This window comes from Eupeodes corollae, chromosome 1, assembly GCF_945859685.1.
Source record: "Eupeodes corollae chromosome 1, idEupCoro1.1, whole genome shotgun sequence".
Lineage (NCBI taxonomy): Eukaryota > Metazoa > Arthropoda > Insecta > Diptera > Syrphidae > Eupeodes > Eupeodes corollae.
This window is the reverse complement of record NC_079147.1, coordinates 85,050,928-85,064,167: the sequence shown is the minus strand read 5'-3', so window position 1 is coordinate 85,064,167 and position 13,240 is coordinate 85,050,928. Positions and strand designations below refer to the sequence as shown.

The 13,240-nt window shown below is 39.0% G+C and overlaps 2 protein-coding genes across 2 annotated transcripts; one reads left to right on the top strand and one right to left on the bottom strand.

Annotated features, from left to right (window-relative positions):
• Positions 1-3,476: 3,476 nt before the first annotated feature.
• On the bottom strand, positions 3,477-4,460 carry LOC129938638 (complement component 1 Q subcomponent-binding protein, mitochondrial). The gene has a single exon (XM_056046305.1). The coding sequence runs from the start codon at positions 4,372-4,374 to the stop codon at positions 3,580-3,582; it is 795 nt and encodes a 264-aa protein (XP_055902280.1). The 5' UTR covers positions 4,375-4,460; the 3' UTR covers positions 3,477-3,579.
• A 4,179-nt stretch (positions 4,461-8,639) lies between these two features.
• Positions 8,640-12,200, top strand: LOC129939575 (ribosome quality control complex subunit NEMF homolog). Its single transcript, XM_056047639.1, has 4 exons — positions 8,640-8,815; positions 8,877-10,511; positions 10,625-11,794; positions 11,850-12,200. The coding sequence occupies exons 1-4, from the start codon at positions 8,760-8,762 to the stop codon at positions 12,046-12,048; spliced, it is 3,060 nt and encodes a 1,019-aa protein (XP_055903614.1). The 5' UTR covers positions 8,640-8,759; the 3' UTR covers positions 12,049-12,200.
• The last annotated feature ends 1,040 nt before the right edge of the window (positions 12,201-13,240 follow it).

The following is a 13,240-nucleotide window of genomic DNA, read 5'->3' as shown; positions in this document are numbered from 1 at the left end:
ATGGGTATAGCTTGGTGTCTTTATTCTTTTCCCACATGGCCTCGTCATATACATTAGGAATGATGTTGCTTATCAGCTCTTACCACAATATGGTACGGGCGATTTCAATGTACACAATTCTTCATGGCTTCAACATTCAGGCCAGACAACACCCGATGGAGTGTGTGCAGAAATCTTCGCTGAGTTGAACCACCTAACTCAGCTAGTCAACGAGCCCACCCGAATATCGGACGTTGAAGGTCGAGCAGAAAACACTCTTGACTTGTTTCTTACCTCTGACCCTGGTAAGTACACTATTAGTGTTCTATCTCCTCTAGGCACATTTGACCATTGTGTAATATCAGCAAATTTCTCGTGTAAAAATTCTCCAGTTAAAGAAAGAGCTCCTAAGAGAACCGTTTGGCAATACGAGAAAGCCAACTGGGACGGTCTCAATAATTACTTCAGGATCTTTAACTGGTCACTATGTTTCCTCGATAGTGACGTTGAAGGCAGCGCTGATATGATCACAAGTTTAATTCTCCTGGGAATGAGAACTTTTATACTGAACAGGGTTAAAAGTATCAGACCCAAGGAAAACGCATGGTTCGATGCGAGTTGCAAAGAGGTTATTAGGGCCAAAGAGGTAAGTTTCCGTTGCTATAAAGCTAACCGTACTGAGGAAAGCCGGAAAAAGTTCAAACAAGCCAGGAAGGCCTGTAACACCCATATTCTACGGACCAAATTTTTACATGACCAAAAGTTACGGCAAAAAATATTGCAGTCAAAATGTTTGGTTATTTGTAAAAAACATGAGGAATTCTTCCTCTTCTTCGGTTCCTACGCTAGTTGTCAATAACTCTCCTTTTGTTAGCTCTTTAGAGAAAGTTAATCTCTTTGCTAGGCAGTTCGCCGCCAATTCTACGCTGCCAGTGAGTGTCATGACTCCGCCTGTACTTGAGTGAGTAAGTGATTCTATGGGACCAATCTTTTTTCGCACTAGTACGTGGCAAGAGTCCTTAGAGATCTAAACACACATAAATCCGCTGGTCCGAATGGTATCCCCGCTATTGTTCTGAAGAGGTGTTCTTCAACGCTGACAAAACAACTGCGTAAGCTTTTTCATCTGTCCTACTCCTCAGGTCTCGTTCCCAGCGGATGGAAAACGGCATTTGTTCAGCCTATTCCCAAAAACGGCGAATCTTCCTCACCCTCTAACTACTGACCGATTGCACTTACGTCCCTTCTTTCCACGGTCATTGAAACGCTGATTAATTATCAGCTCAATGGTGATCTCATGGTTCATTTCACCAAACAGTGGAGCAAATCTTTATATCGTTTTGGAGGAAGTAAGATTATTGCACTTATATTTCAAAAGCATTTGATAGGTTTTGGCATCAGGCTTTTTTATCGAAAATGAGTGTTTTCGGTATTCATGAATCCCTCCTTCATTGGATTATTAATTACCTTTCGGATCGTTCAATACAAGTTGTATTGGATTGATTCAAGTCTGAGAGCCACAAAATAAATACTGGTGTGCCCAAGGGCTCTGTTCTATCTCCAACACTCTTTCTCATTTTTAGTACCGATCTCCTGTCTGCAACTTCTAATCCAATAGATTTTTTCGCTGACGAAAGTACTCTTACCTTTTCATATTTATTTTTAAAATCACATTGCTCTTCTTTGGATGAGGAACTGCACCGACAAAATATCAGGAACCCATTATTCTCGGTATGTGTATCACCAACCACATCTTGTGGAATGATCACATACGTGATCTCTGGACTGGTGCTCCTTCAACTTACTTAAGCCTCTTGGATAACATTGAACGTAAAGCATTTTAATTGATTGGTGATAATACTATCATAGGTCCGTCGATTATGGGTATTGCAGGCCTTGCTGGCTTGTTTGAATTTATTCCGGTTTTCCTCAGTTGGAATGGCTTTAAAACAACGGAAAGTTTTCCCTTAATCGTAATAAGTACTGTCAAGTACAGAGATTCGTTATTTAGCCTACTACGAGAATGTGGAATGGCTTACTACACTCTGTCTTTCCCAGCCATTGCAATAGTCAGGTATTCAAAACCAATTTGCACCTACACCTCCTCTGTCCCTTTCCTCGTGTTCACACTGTGTCTACATAATAAGGGTAGTGTTATCCCCTTGAGTGTGCGCTTATTATAAAAAAAATAGGAATCCTATCAAATGTTTTTGAAATATCAAGTGCAATAATCTTACTTTCTAATAAATATTATTATAATATATTTCCTCCACACTCATTATCCAGCGTTGAAAAACACCTCTTCAGAACAATAGCGGGAATACTGCCAGTGGATTTATGTATGTTAAGACAATGGGCACGTTCAGACGACATAAGGGACTTGAAAGTTAGGCAAGTTTCTAGTATCTGATTGGCCTGCTTCCAAAAAATTACCTTGCAATCAAGGCAACTTTAATAGAAAGTTAGTCAAGAAAAATCTCCCTAACTATCAAGTCAAGTGAAGTTATGTCAAAATGACAACTGATCATGTTTTTTTATTCAAGTGAAAGCTGAGCTTTACTACTCTATAATTTTGTTTATTTTCTGCACAATTCCATTTAATGTTTTCTGTAAAAAGGCTCCTTGTCAATTTAAAAAAAGAAATAAATGTTTCTTTACAATACAAAAGACAAATCGTAATGGGCTTGTTGCTTGTCTGGGTAGTATTTTGTAGGCAATATTGTGTTTGGTCCATTACATAATGCACAGATTTATTTAAACGAAAATGTGATCAGAAAGGTAAAAGGAAAAAAGGTCCAGTACCAGTGTGCTCGGAATAAAAAACAGTTTTATCGTGATTTTATCTTCTACCAGGATGACTACCCAAAGCACACATCTTGTAGAGTAAGATCATGGTTATAATATAACTGCTCTTAGGTGCATAAAACACAGAAAAAGTCGCCTGACCTAAATTCAATCGAGCATATTCGTAATGAACTAAGACGTCAAGTTGCTCAAAAGAACTTTAGAAACATTGAGCACATTAAGGCGGGAGTTTAAGAAGAATGACTTGTTGTCATTCATTCATTTGTCCTGAAGTATTCTAAAAACTTTCCTCTTAAATACCTCGGCGCCTTTGGGGGCAGCTAAGTACTAAATATTATTAGATGTACCTTCTACCTTATTTTTTACAACATGGTATACCCTTTAAGTCCGTAAACTGTTCAGTTACCGGTACCCCGATGACATACTTAAACTTACGGAATGAAAAGGCAAGAACCAGTCTAATAGGAAATCTCTTGCAGGACCACCGCAGAAGCCAATCCAAACCACTCTTCCTAGTTCTGAACCATACAATTTAAAATAAATTGATAACCATTAAGATGAACAACTTGCAATCATTTTTGCTGAATGATTAAAGGTTCCACATGAATTTCTTCGAATGATGCAATCTTTTGGTAGACTTTGTTAATTGAATCCTCCCTTAACTTTATAACAACAAAATAAAAAAATACCAATATCTTTAATTCCTACTTAATTTTTATTACAGAATAACAGTAAATACTATGAATAATAGTAAAATTATATGTGAAGTCCTAAGGTGCACGCCCCATTGTTTCTCTACTTTCCACCAAGAGTCGTGAACTTAGATAGATTCTCCAGCAGACCAATGTACGAAGCATGTTCGTAGGCTGTACTGAAGTCTGATAGTTTTTCGGCGAATTCATTGCTGATGCCCTTCTCTTCCAATAAATTCATCAAGAGGTCGTACAAGTATCCGTCGAGAACGTCTCCAGCAACGGCGTACACTTTCTCGTTCCATTCACCCTCGAAGATGCACAATTCGTCGATGCCAAAGACATCATTGTATTCGCCCTCCTGGGGTGTGCCTTGCATGAAGGAGCAAGTAAATGACAATGTGGTTTTGCCCTTAATAATGTCCACCTCGAATGTGGGTTTGCTGCGCATCTCTGCTATGTCGGGTTTCTCCGAGCTTCCCATATCGACATCGGGGTTCTCATCGTCAGCATCGACGGTGTGATTGACATTGAAGCTTACTACGATTTTCTCTCCATCGATTTGTTTCACAAGTTCAACATCGGCTCCGTACAAGTTGACATTGAATCCGTCTACGGCAGTTGGGACTGTTTTGATGTTCTGGGCTTTTTTCTCGGCAAGAATCTCTTCCGTCAGGAACTCAACTAATTCCTTAGCACTTTTGGTGCTGGCAAAGCGAGGAGCACTGAGACCGTCGGTGGGTTGTAAATTTTGTACATTGGTGCGGGTGTTCAATGTGAATGGAGTGACGGATGTGGCCTTTGGCAGAATACTCAAATTACGCACTTGGTTGGCATTTTTCAGTGAATTGAAGGAAATTGCACTGATTTTAGAAAAACCTCTCAAGAATCCCGACATGTTTTTAATTTTTACGTAATTTTTCAGTATAGAGCGGCACACCGGCTTTGAACTTTGCAGTTAACTTTACTTTTGACACACGTGGGGTGGGGAATGACAGTTGACAGCAATTAAAAGTGGGATATTGGATAAGGAATTTCTTAGCCGTAAGCCGATATAAGAGCAAAGTATTCCTAAGCCATGTTTACATGCAGGTCCTTTTCATTTAATATTTTTGTTAATTAAGGACAGAAGGGAATCAGATTATTGAAAGCACCTTAACGCATATATAAAGATGAACATGTTCATATTCGTGAAGAAAATCTTATTCACATTTTTTTAAAATACATCTCTCGGTTAAGGGCGCCACATTTATTGACCTTTTAGAAATGGACTGCTCGTAACCAACTTCACTTTGGTTCATCTATTCCTCTCTGTAGATTCAGTGGAAATATGAAGAAGCTTTTGAACTCGATTCTTCTATTTTTTACTTTTCCAAACTTTATAATAATTGTTGTCCTTAGTTTCTTTGACAAGAAACCTTTTTAAAGCAACAAAAACAACAGATGGCGTTTGATACAAGTGGGAAAGCATAGCTAAGGAGGTAGAAACACCTTTAATGGGCAAGATTTGTATGAGAATTAGTATCAACTAGAAGTATTTTAATATTCTCATTATTCAAGAAGAAAATGTACGGATAAAGCGTATGAATGGATTGCACCTCGACTATGCAATTAAGAACTGTAGACATTTTCTGTGAATTTTTCTCATAAATAAAACTGAATTTAATTAAAATAATTACCAATTTCCTCTTTCAAGGTGTGGGTTATTTGCATAGAAATTTGACATCAAATAATCTCTGTGACTGTAACACCGTCTTCAATCATTTTGAGACTTTCATATTCCAAATTGGGTTATCATATAAAGCTATTTACCTGCTTCGCCTACAAAGTAGCCATCGGATTATGACTCCTGCTTCAGTCATGACCTCCTTCTTTTTATTTTAAATAAAAGAATGTTGCCATCTAGTGGTTAATTTTTAATTCAAAGGTAAATTTTGACACTGACAGCTGGTTTCTCATTCAAAATCTTGACGAAAAGTCAGTATAACAACTACACCGAACAAAATGATTTTCATTATGCCTGGAGACGATGGGAAATATTGAAAGTTTAGTTACAAAGTGATTCATGTTTAGGTTAAAAAGTTCGTTTTTTAAGACACACGAAAATGTGTCTGCTGTTGCCAAATTTGTGAAACCAGGAAACCGTCATCAATCTTAATAGGCCAAGGAGATGTCTGCGTAAAAATCTCTGATTATTTACTTACAAAGTCCAATTAGTACAATTAACTCCTAGTCTAACCTAGTACCTCAACTAGAAATTGGGTTTCAACACTAGTGGAAAGTTTTTTGGGGTAGCAAACTAGAGAAGGGGAGATGTTTTCACTAAGGCACCTGTCCCTTAAATCAGACGACAGTGGCGGAATTCTTAAGATGGAATCAACGTCGGCGTCTACAGTTCAAGTTTGGTTGAACTACTTAGTGACAACCTTATAGGGCTACTGTTTACTACTACAGGTTGAAGGTCGTGCGTCAGGGTGACTTCCTCACCACATAAAGTAAACCCCTTTACGAAGCAGCAATAAGCCTGGGATATGGACGGATTTACTGTTGACAACCCACGCAAACGAAATATGGACAACGAACTTCGGATCTGTACGTAGAATGTTAGGTCCCTTAACAGACCACGTTTTCTTCTTCTTAGGTCCTCAAACTTGTTAAGTCCGTTGGCAACCCCTTAAGAGGCATAGGGTCTCTACTACGCCTACGCACCATCATGTACAGTTTCCGGAGAATTGTTTCAGCTCCCTCCAACTCTTGCCTAGTGACGCTGATTCCGCCTCGACTGTCCGGCGCCATGTGCTTCTCGGTCGTCCAGCTCTTCTTCCTTCTTGTGTGAGCGGATTCCCTTTTTGAAGCGTATGTCCAATCCATTGCCACTTACGTCTTCCCATTATAGATTCTATAGCTTCCTGACCAGTCCTTCTATGAAGGACCTCATTTGAAATACGATTTGGCCAGAAAATCCTTAGGATGTTAGGAAGACATCTGTTTACGAAGGCTTGCAGCTTTCTTGTTATGGCTGAAGTAACTTTCCAAGTGCTGGACCCATAAAGACGCACAGCTTCGACATTTGTGCGAAACAGTCGTAGCTTTGTTTTTAAGCTCATAGAGTTATTCCTCCACATTTTTGATAGCATACCGAACGCCACTTTTGCTATGCCGCGTAATCCAAGTGGATGTCAAAATCCATTGGATTGCTCCGCTACCTAACAAAGCTGCGCGCAGTACATGGCTTATCATCAACAATAACAATATTGACGACAGAATACAGCCCTGTCTGACTCTGCTACGGATTTAAAAATCCGTTGACAACCTACCATCCAGCAGAACGTGACACTTGGATCAATCATATGTTGCTTTAATAGTAGCCACTAGTTTTTCTGGGATGTCTCTCCTCCGCAAAGCTGTCCAGATATACTCCCTGTTACCGCTATCAAAGGCCTTCTCGAAGTCGATGAACAGCAGGTGTAGTGGTGATCAATTTTCAACGCACTGTTTAATAATGATCCGCAGGGTGTTGATATGATCAATACAGGAGGATCCAGCGTGGAATCCGTTAGAGTATGACTTTTGCTACTATTTCGGTTACGGCAGGTAGAACGCAAATACATATCCAGTTTTCGCACTTTGTTAGATCTAATTTTGGGAGCTTGCTGATAGTTCCCTTCTTCTATTCATCGGCGAAGTTTTTGGTGGTCCAGGCATCTTTTATGAGCGGAAGAAGCAGTTCACTTAATGACGTTTTGCGCTGCTTGTAAAAGCTCTGCGGGATTTCCATCAAGTCCTACCGATTTGTTGTTCGTAACGGATTCGGGGATTAGTTCATTCATGCGCTTCAAAATCCATCGGCTGCACGTTGTTTGCAAACACTCGGTTTAAAACCGAAAAGTTCGTCGCGTGATCTACGGTATGCATAGAAGGTGAGTGGTGGAGAAGATGGAATGATGACTGTGAAAGTGATGACACCCAACTTGAAGTGCGCATCTAGCTAGGGACCGAGCTAGATGGAGAATTTTGTTGGGTGAGACACTAGTTCACGCAGGACTGTAGCGCCACCTTAAGTAAGCAAGTGAAATGCAATTGATCTGCAGTTCAAGATGTACACCTATAATTTACGTGATCGGTGCGCATTTTAGCAAAATATTATCCATTTTCATGTCTTGTTTTCTAGGTGACTACGTTAACAAACGTATAAGAGTCTTGAAAAACCCAAATGATTGGTATTTGGGTTGAATTGTTTGAGGACCGGAATGAAACTGGCTGTTTCACGAGGCTTTGTCTATGAAAATATAGATAACAAATGATAGGTATGAAATGTAATGCTGCGGGGTTACAGAGTTTCAAGCAATTAGTCATCATTTGAACTAACTCTTGAATTCTGTCCAAAAAAATTAAGTGGGTTTTGGACGAATGAAGTTAGGAAACTTTTTGCTTTAAACACTACCCTTTTGAAGTTATGAATTCAATAAGCTTATTATTTGAAGGACAACAAATATGAAAAGGTGAGGGTCCTATCGTCAGCGAAACAATTGATTGTGATAGAGGTTGTAAGTTGATGCCTGATTTGAACCCGTCCAATAATATCTTAATTTGAAGGACAACAAATATGAAAAGGTGAGGGTCATATCGTCAGCGAAACAATTGATAGAGATAGAGGTTGTCAGTTCCAATAATATCTTAATTTAATGGTACAATGAGTATTTTTCATTTATGGTAAATTCTTCAAAAATTAATGAATGCATTTTCGATAAAACTCTGTCAAATAATTTTGAATTATGAAATTATATTTCTCAATAACTATTGTAAGGATTTGTTTCACTGTTCAATTAGACTAACAGTCAACTTTGTTGTCCCGAAAGCCATACTATCACTTATTGAAAAGTTTTCGTTTGTTTAATTATCACTTTAAGAATTATTTAGCTCAAGATAATAATTTATCAGCGTTTCCATTATGTATGACTTAAGTTGGAGTAGTTGGAGGTTTGGCTTTTTGTTATTCTTTGGTCCTGTAAAAACATAGAAAACAATTTCAAATTTTAAAAAATTAACTCAAGCCATTAAACAGACCTTTTTCTGTATCACTTCAATTCCATTCCTATTTTTACTCTTTTTGACATAACTCATTTTACTACTTGACACTTGGTCTTTATTTGACATTTTACTTGTAATAATTTCTGCAAATCGAAAGTGTAAAATTTTATAATTGCAAAAGAATTTCTTTAAATTTTGTAATGTTAAATCTTTATTTAATTTCCACTTAAAGTAACACAAAAAAAAAACACAATGAAGACAAGATTCAATTCCTTTGACATCGTTTGCGGTGTCACCGAGTTACAAAAGTTAGTATAATCTTCAAACTCGCTATAAATTCTTTAATTAAAAATGTAATTCCTCTTTCAGACTCGTTGGACTACGTGTTAACCAAATTTATGACATCGATAACAAAACTTTCCTAATTCGTCTGCAACAACACGAAACAAAATGTGTGCTCCTGTTGGAATCCGGAATTCGGTTTCACACCACTGCCTTCGAATGGCCCAAGAACATGGCCCCGTCCGGATTCAGCATGAAACTCCGAAAGCATCTGAAGAACAAACGCCTCGAGAAGCTGACTCAGCTGGGTGTCGATCGTATTGTAGATTTTCAATTTGGTATGAATGAAGCTGCCTATCATATAATTTTGGAATTGTACGACAGGGGTAACATCATTCTCACCGATCACGAGATGAATATTTTGTACATACTTCGCCCTCACTACGAAGGTGAAGAGGTTCGCTTTGCGGTGAGAGAGAAGTACCCTACTAACCGAGCGAGAGAAGCTTCAGAAGACCTCACCGAGGAGAAAGTTAAGGAAGTTCTTGCTTCGGCAAAAGCTGGAGACAATCTAAGAAAGATTCTATTCCCGTATCTGGACTGTGGCCCAACAGTCATAGAACATGTCCTGGTAAAGAACTCCCTCATCGACTGTGTTTTCAAGGGATCCGCAGATAATGCAGAAGACAATGAAACGGACAAAGCTGACCAAAAAAAGACTCGCAAGCAAAAGAAAAAGGAAGCGGGTTCTGCAAATGCTCGCCCATTTGACATGGAAGCCGATCTGCCCAAACTCATGGTAGCTATCCAAGATGCCAATGCAATTCTCAACGAAGGGCGAACTCTCCCTCCCAAAGGATACCTTATTCAAAAGAAAGAAGCAAAACCCACTGAAGCAGGAGAACCACAAGAGTTTCTGTATCAGAACATCGAGTATCATCCTTACAAGTTTGAGCAATTTAACGGCCAACCTTGCGCTGAGCATGAGTCGTTCATGTTCGCAGTAGATGAGTTCTATTCGACATTGGAGGGCCAGAAAATCGACATGAAGACACTGCATCAGGAGCGAGAGGCTTTAAAGAAACTCTCCAACGTCAAGAAGGATCATGCCAAGCGTCTTGAAGAACTCACAAAAGTCCAAGAGGTTGACAAACAGCGTGCCGAACTGATCACTCGCAATCAAGCACTCGTGGATAATGCCATTTTGGCCATCCGCAGTGCCATTGCCAATCAGATGTCCTGGCCAGATATTCACGAACTGGTCAAGGCGGCCCAAACAAATGGTGATCCAGTTGCGAGCACCATAAAGCAGTTGAAGTTGGAAATAAACCATATATCCTTGCTACTTGCTGATCCCTATAGAGTTCAGCCTTACGATGATGAGGATGAGGAAGAAGATGAAGAAGAAGATGATGACTACATACCAACCATGGCTGTGGATGTTGATCTTGCCCTTTCGGCTTGGGCAAATGCTAGAAAGTTTTACGATCAAAAACGCAATGCAGCCAAGAAGGAACAAAAGACAATCGATGCTTCGCAAAAGGCTCTTAAATCAGCCGAGCGGAAGACTCAGCAAACGTTGAAGGATGTCCGAACTATATCGACCATTTCCAAGGCGAGAAAGGTTTACTGGTTTGAGAAGTTCTATTGGTTCATCAGTTCGGAGAATTATCTTGTTATTGGCGGACGTGATGCACAGCAAAACGAATTGATTGTTAAAAGGTAAGCGGACTTAATTTTAGAGCAAACGTCTAGTCACTGATAAAGCATCAGTTTCTGGCGGAAGGGGACCACTTAAAACCTTTTGTAATAAAAAAAATAATTATTCCTCATAGGTACATGCGTCCAACAGACATCTACGTGCACGCCGAGATTCAGGGTGCTTCAAGTGTGGTTATCAGAAATCCAACCGGAGCCGAGGTCCCTCCTAAAACACTCCTAGAGGCCGGTACCATGGCTATATCGTATAGTGTTGCTTGGGATGCCAAAGTTGTGACGAATGCTTATTGGGTTAAGAGTGATCAAGTAAGTAAGACGGCGCCAACCGGTGAGTACCTTGGCACTGGCAGCTTTATGATTCGAGGTAAGAAAAACTTCCTGCCACCATGTCATTTGATCTTGGGTCTGAGTCTGCTGTACAAGCTCGAGGACAGTTTCATTGAGAAGCATCGTGGCGAAAGAAGAGTGCGCACCTTCGATGATGATGGAGCAGCTGCAGATAAACTTAAAGAAATGACCATTGAAAATGAGCAACTAGAACCGGTTGCAGAAGATGTTGAAATTGAGCTTGAAGCTTCCGACAATGAAGACTCAAAGAAAAACGACGACGATGAAGTAGTGAAGAAATCCCCGGAGAGTAGCGACAACGAAGATGATGGTAAATACGCTTTCCCCGATACTGAAGTCAAAGTCGATCACGCTACTGGAGAAGTTATAGTGCGACTTCATTCGCAAGTCGAGCCAACAACTCCTCTTGTAATAGAACGTATCTCTAAGGATGAGGATGAGGAGAAACCATTTATTATTCCAGCGGTTGCTCCTCGCAAGAAACAACAACAAAACGCCAAGAAACGCAAGGAAGAAAAAGTAAACCAGCAACAGCAAAAACAACAACAGCAGATCAACCACCAGAAGGAGGAAAATCAATCCTCAAATCAAATGAAGCGAAGACAACGCGGAAAATTGAAGAAAATCAAGTCCAAATACAGGGATCAAGATGACGAGGAACGTCAACTTCGAATGAACATACTTAAATCGGCTGGAACTGAAAAAGCAAAGATTGATTCGAATAAAATGGAAGAGGATACGAATAAGTTAAACAAAATGAAGCGTCAATTCGAGCCGAAACAACCGAGCAACGTTGACGGTGAGGATGAAACTGAAGATGTGACTGTGAGTGCAGATGTCGATATGTTGGATTCTCTCACTGGAATACCTTTCGAGGAGGATGAATTGTTGTTTGCTATTCCCGTTGTAGCTCCCTATCAGGCTTTGCATAATTATAAGTGAGTTTTAAGATTATTTGAAGAGGTTATTTATGTTGTTTGCATATTCTTTAAGATTCAAGGTAAAGCTTACTCCAGGAACTGGAAAACGTGGTAGGGCCGCGAAGACAGCTATCTTGATGTTCTCAAAGGACAAATCGTGCACAGTCAGAGAAAAGGATTTGCTTAAAGGAATCAAAGATGAACAACTAGCTCGGAATATGCCTGGAAAAGTCAAGCTATCCGCACCACAACTTCAAAAGTATAAGAAATAAATTTAAAAAATGAGCGGAGATTTTCAGTTTGATTCAAGTTCGCATTTATTGAGAATAAAAAAAAGAAGATTTCAGTGAATTTGCTTCAGTTGGGACATGTTTTAAATACACATATAGTTTAATAAATATTAAATGTATATAAAATGTTAAAATGAGTTTTTGTCAATTTTTTTTTTTAAATAATTCAACACATAGTTAACTAAAAAAAACGTCTAGTGAATCAAAACTTATAATTCTATAAAATATATAAAAACAAATACGTGGGGTTTATAATTTTAAAATGTTTGCAATAAGAACAAATAATCTTTAAGGCTAGTAACGCCATAAGTACATAAATCATTTTTTGTTTCAAAATATCATGCTAGATATTTAGGGTTCAATCTATGCCTGTGCCAGGGTATTTTTTTTTTACGGGCACTGCATCTTGCAAGGAATTGACAAATCCTCCATAAGTAATTCTTGTCATGAAAAGTGCTTTTTTTAAATTAGCCGTACCTATTCGGCTTTAAATTGTAGGTCCCCTCCATCCTTGATAATAGTACTCGCACACAGGAATGGTTGAAAGTTGTAAGCCACAAGGCCCATTTACCATTTCCACATGTTGTATACTAAATTTGAATCATATTTTAAAAATAAAAAAAAGGATCAAATGGTGTTTTTATAATTTAAATACGTAACCAACAATAGTTTCGAATTGGTAACTAAATTTAGGCGTATACGCCAGAGTTCACTTGAAGTTTCCGCCGTTTTTTATAAAGAATAGAACTGGGCATAGTAACGGTATAATATGTAAATAATAATATGATTTAACTTTAAATGAAGTTATAACGAACTCCGTCTTTGGTTCTCCGTCTAGTTCGGTGTTAACAATTCACTCTCATTCCCGATAACTATTATGGTCGCGAGCCAAACTCAACCGGTTTGGGTGTCGCCTGATGCGTTGGGATTGATGCTTTATACCGTTTCTCCAGCAAGCACCTATCACGCTGTGGCGTATCACGATTTTACTACAAAGGACTTTCCGAGACGGTATCAGAAAATAAAGGAGATTTAATGCTTCGAACTGTTTCCGATTTACTGATTTTCTAAATGTATTCGTCTTCTGTGCACCATATAGTGTATACACTGAAAATGGTCTCCGTCCATTTTTGTTTAATAATTTGCACTTAAGTTGTAATTACTCCACTTAACA

Excerpts from the sequence above, each read along its gene's own strand:
- LOC129938638 (XM_056046305.1), bottom strand. The coding sequence starts at position 4,374 with ATGTCGGGATTCTTGAGAGGTTTTTCTAAAATCAGTGCAATTTCCTTC.
- LOC129939575 (XM_056047639.1), top strand. The coding sequence starts at position 8,760 with ATGAAGACAAGATTCAATTCCTTTGACATCGTTTGCGGTGTCACCGAG. Across the intron at positions 10,512-10,624 it reads AACGAATTGATTGTTAAAAG|GTACATGCGTCCAACAGACA; the intron begins GTAAGCGGACTT and ends TATTCCTCATAG. Across the intron at positions 11,795-11,849 it reads CAGGCTTTGCATAATTATAA|ATTCAAGGTAAAGCTTACTC; the intron begins GTGAGTTTTAAG and ends ATATTCTTTAAG.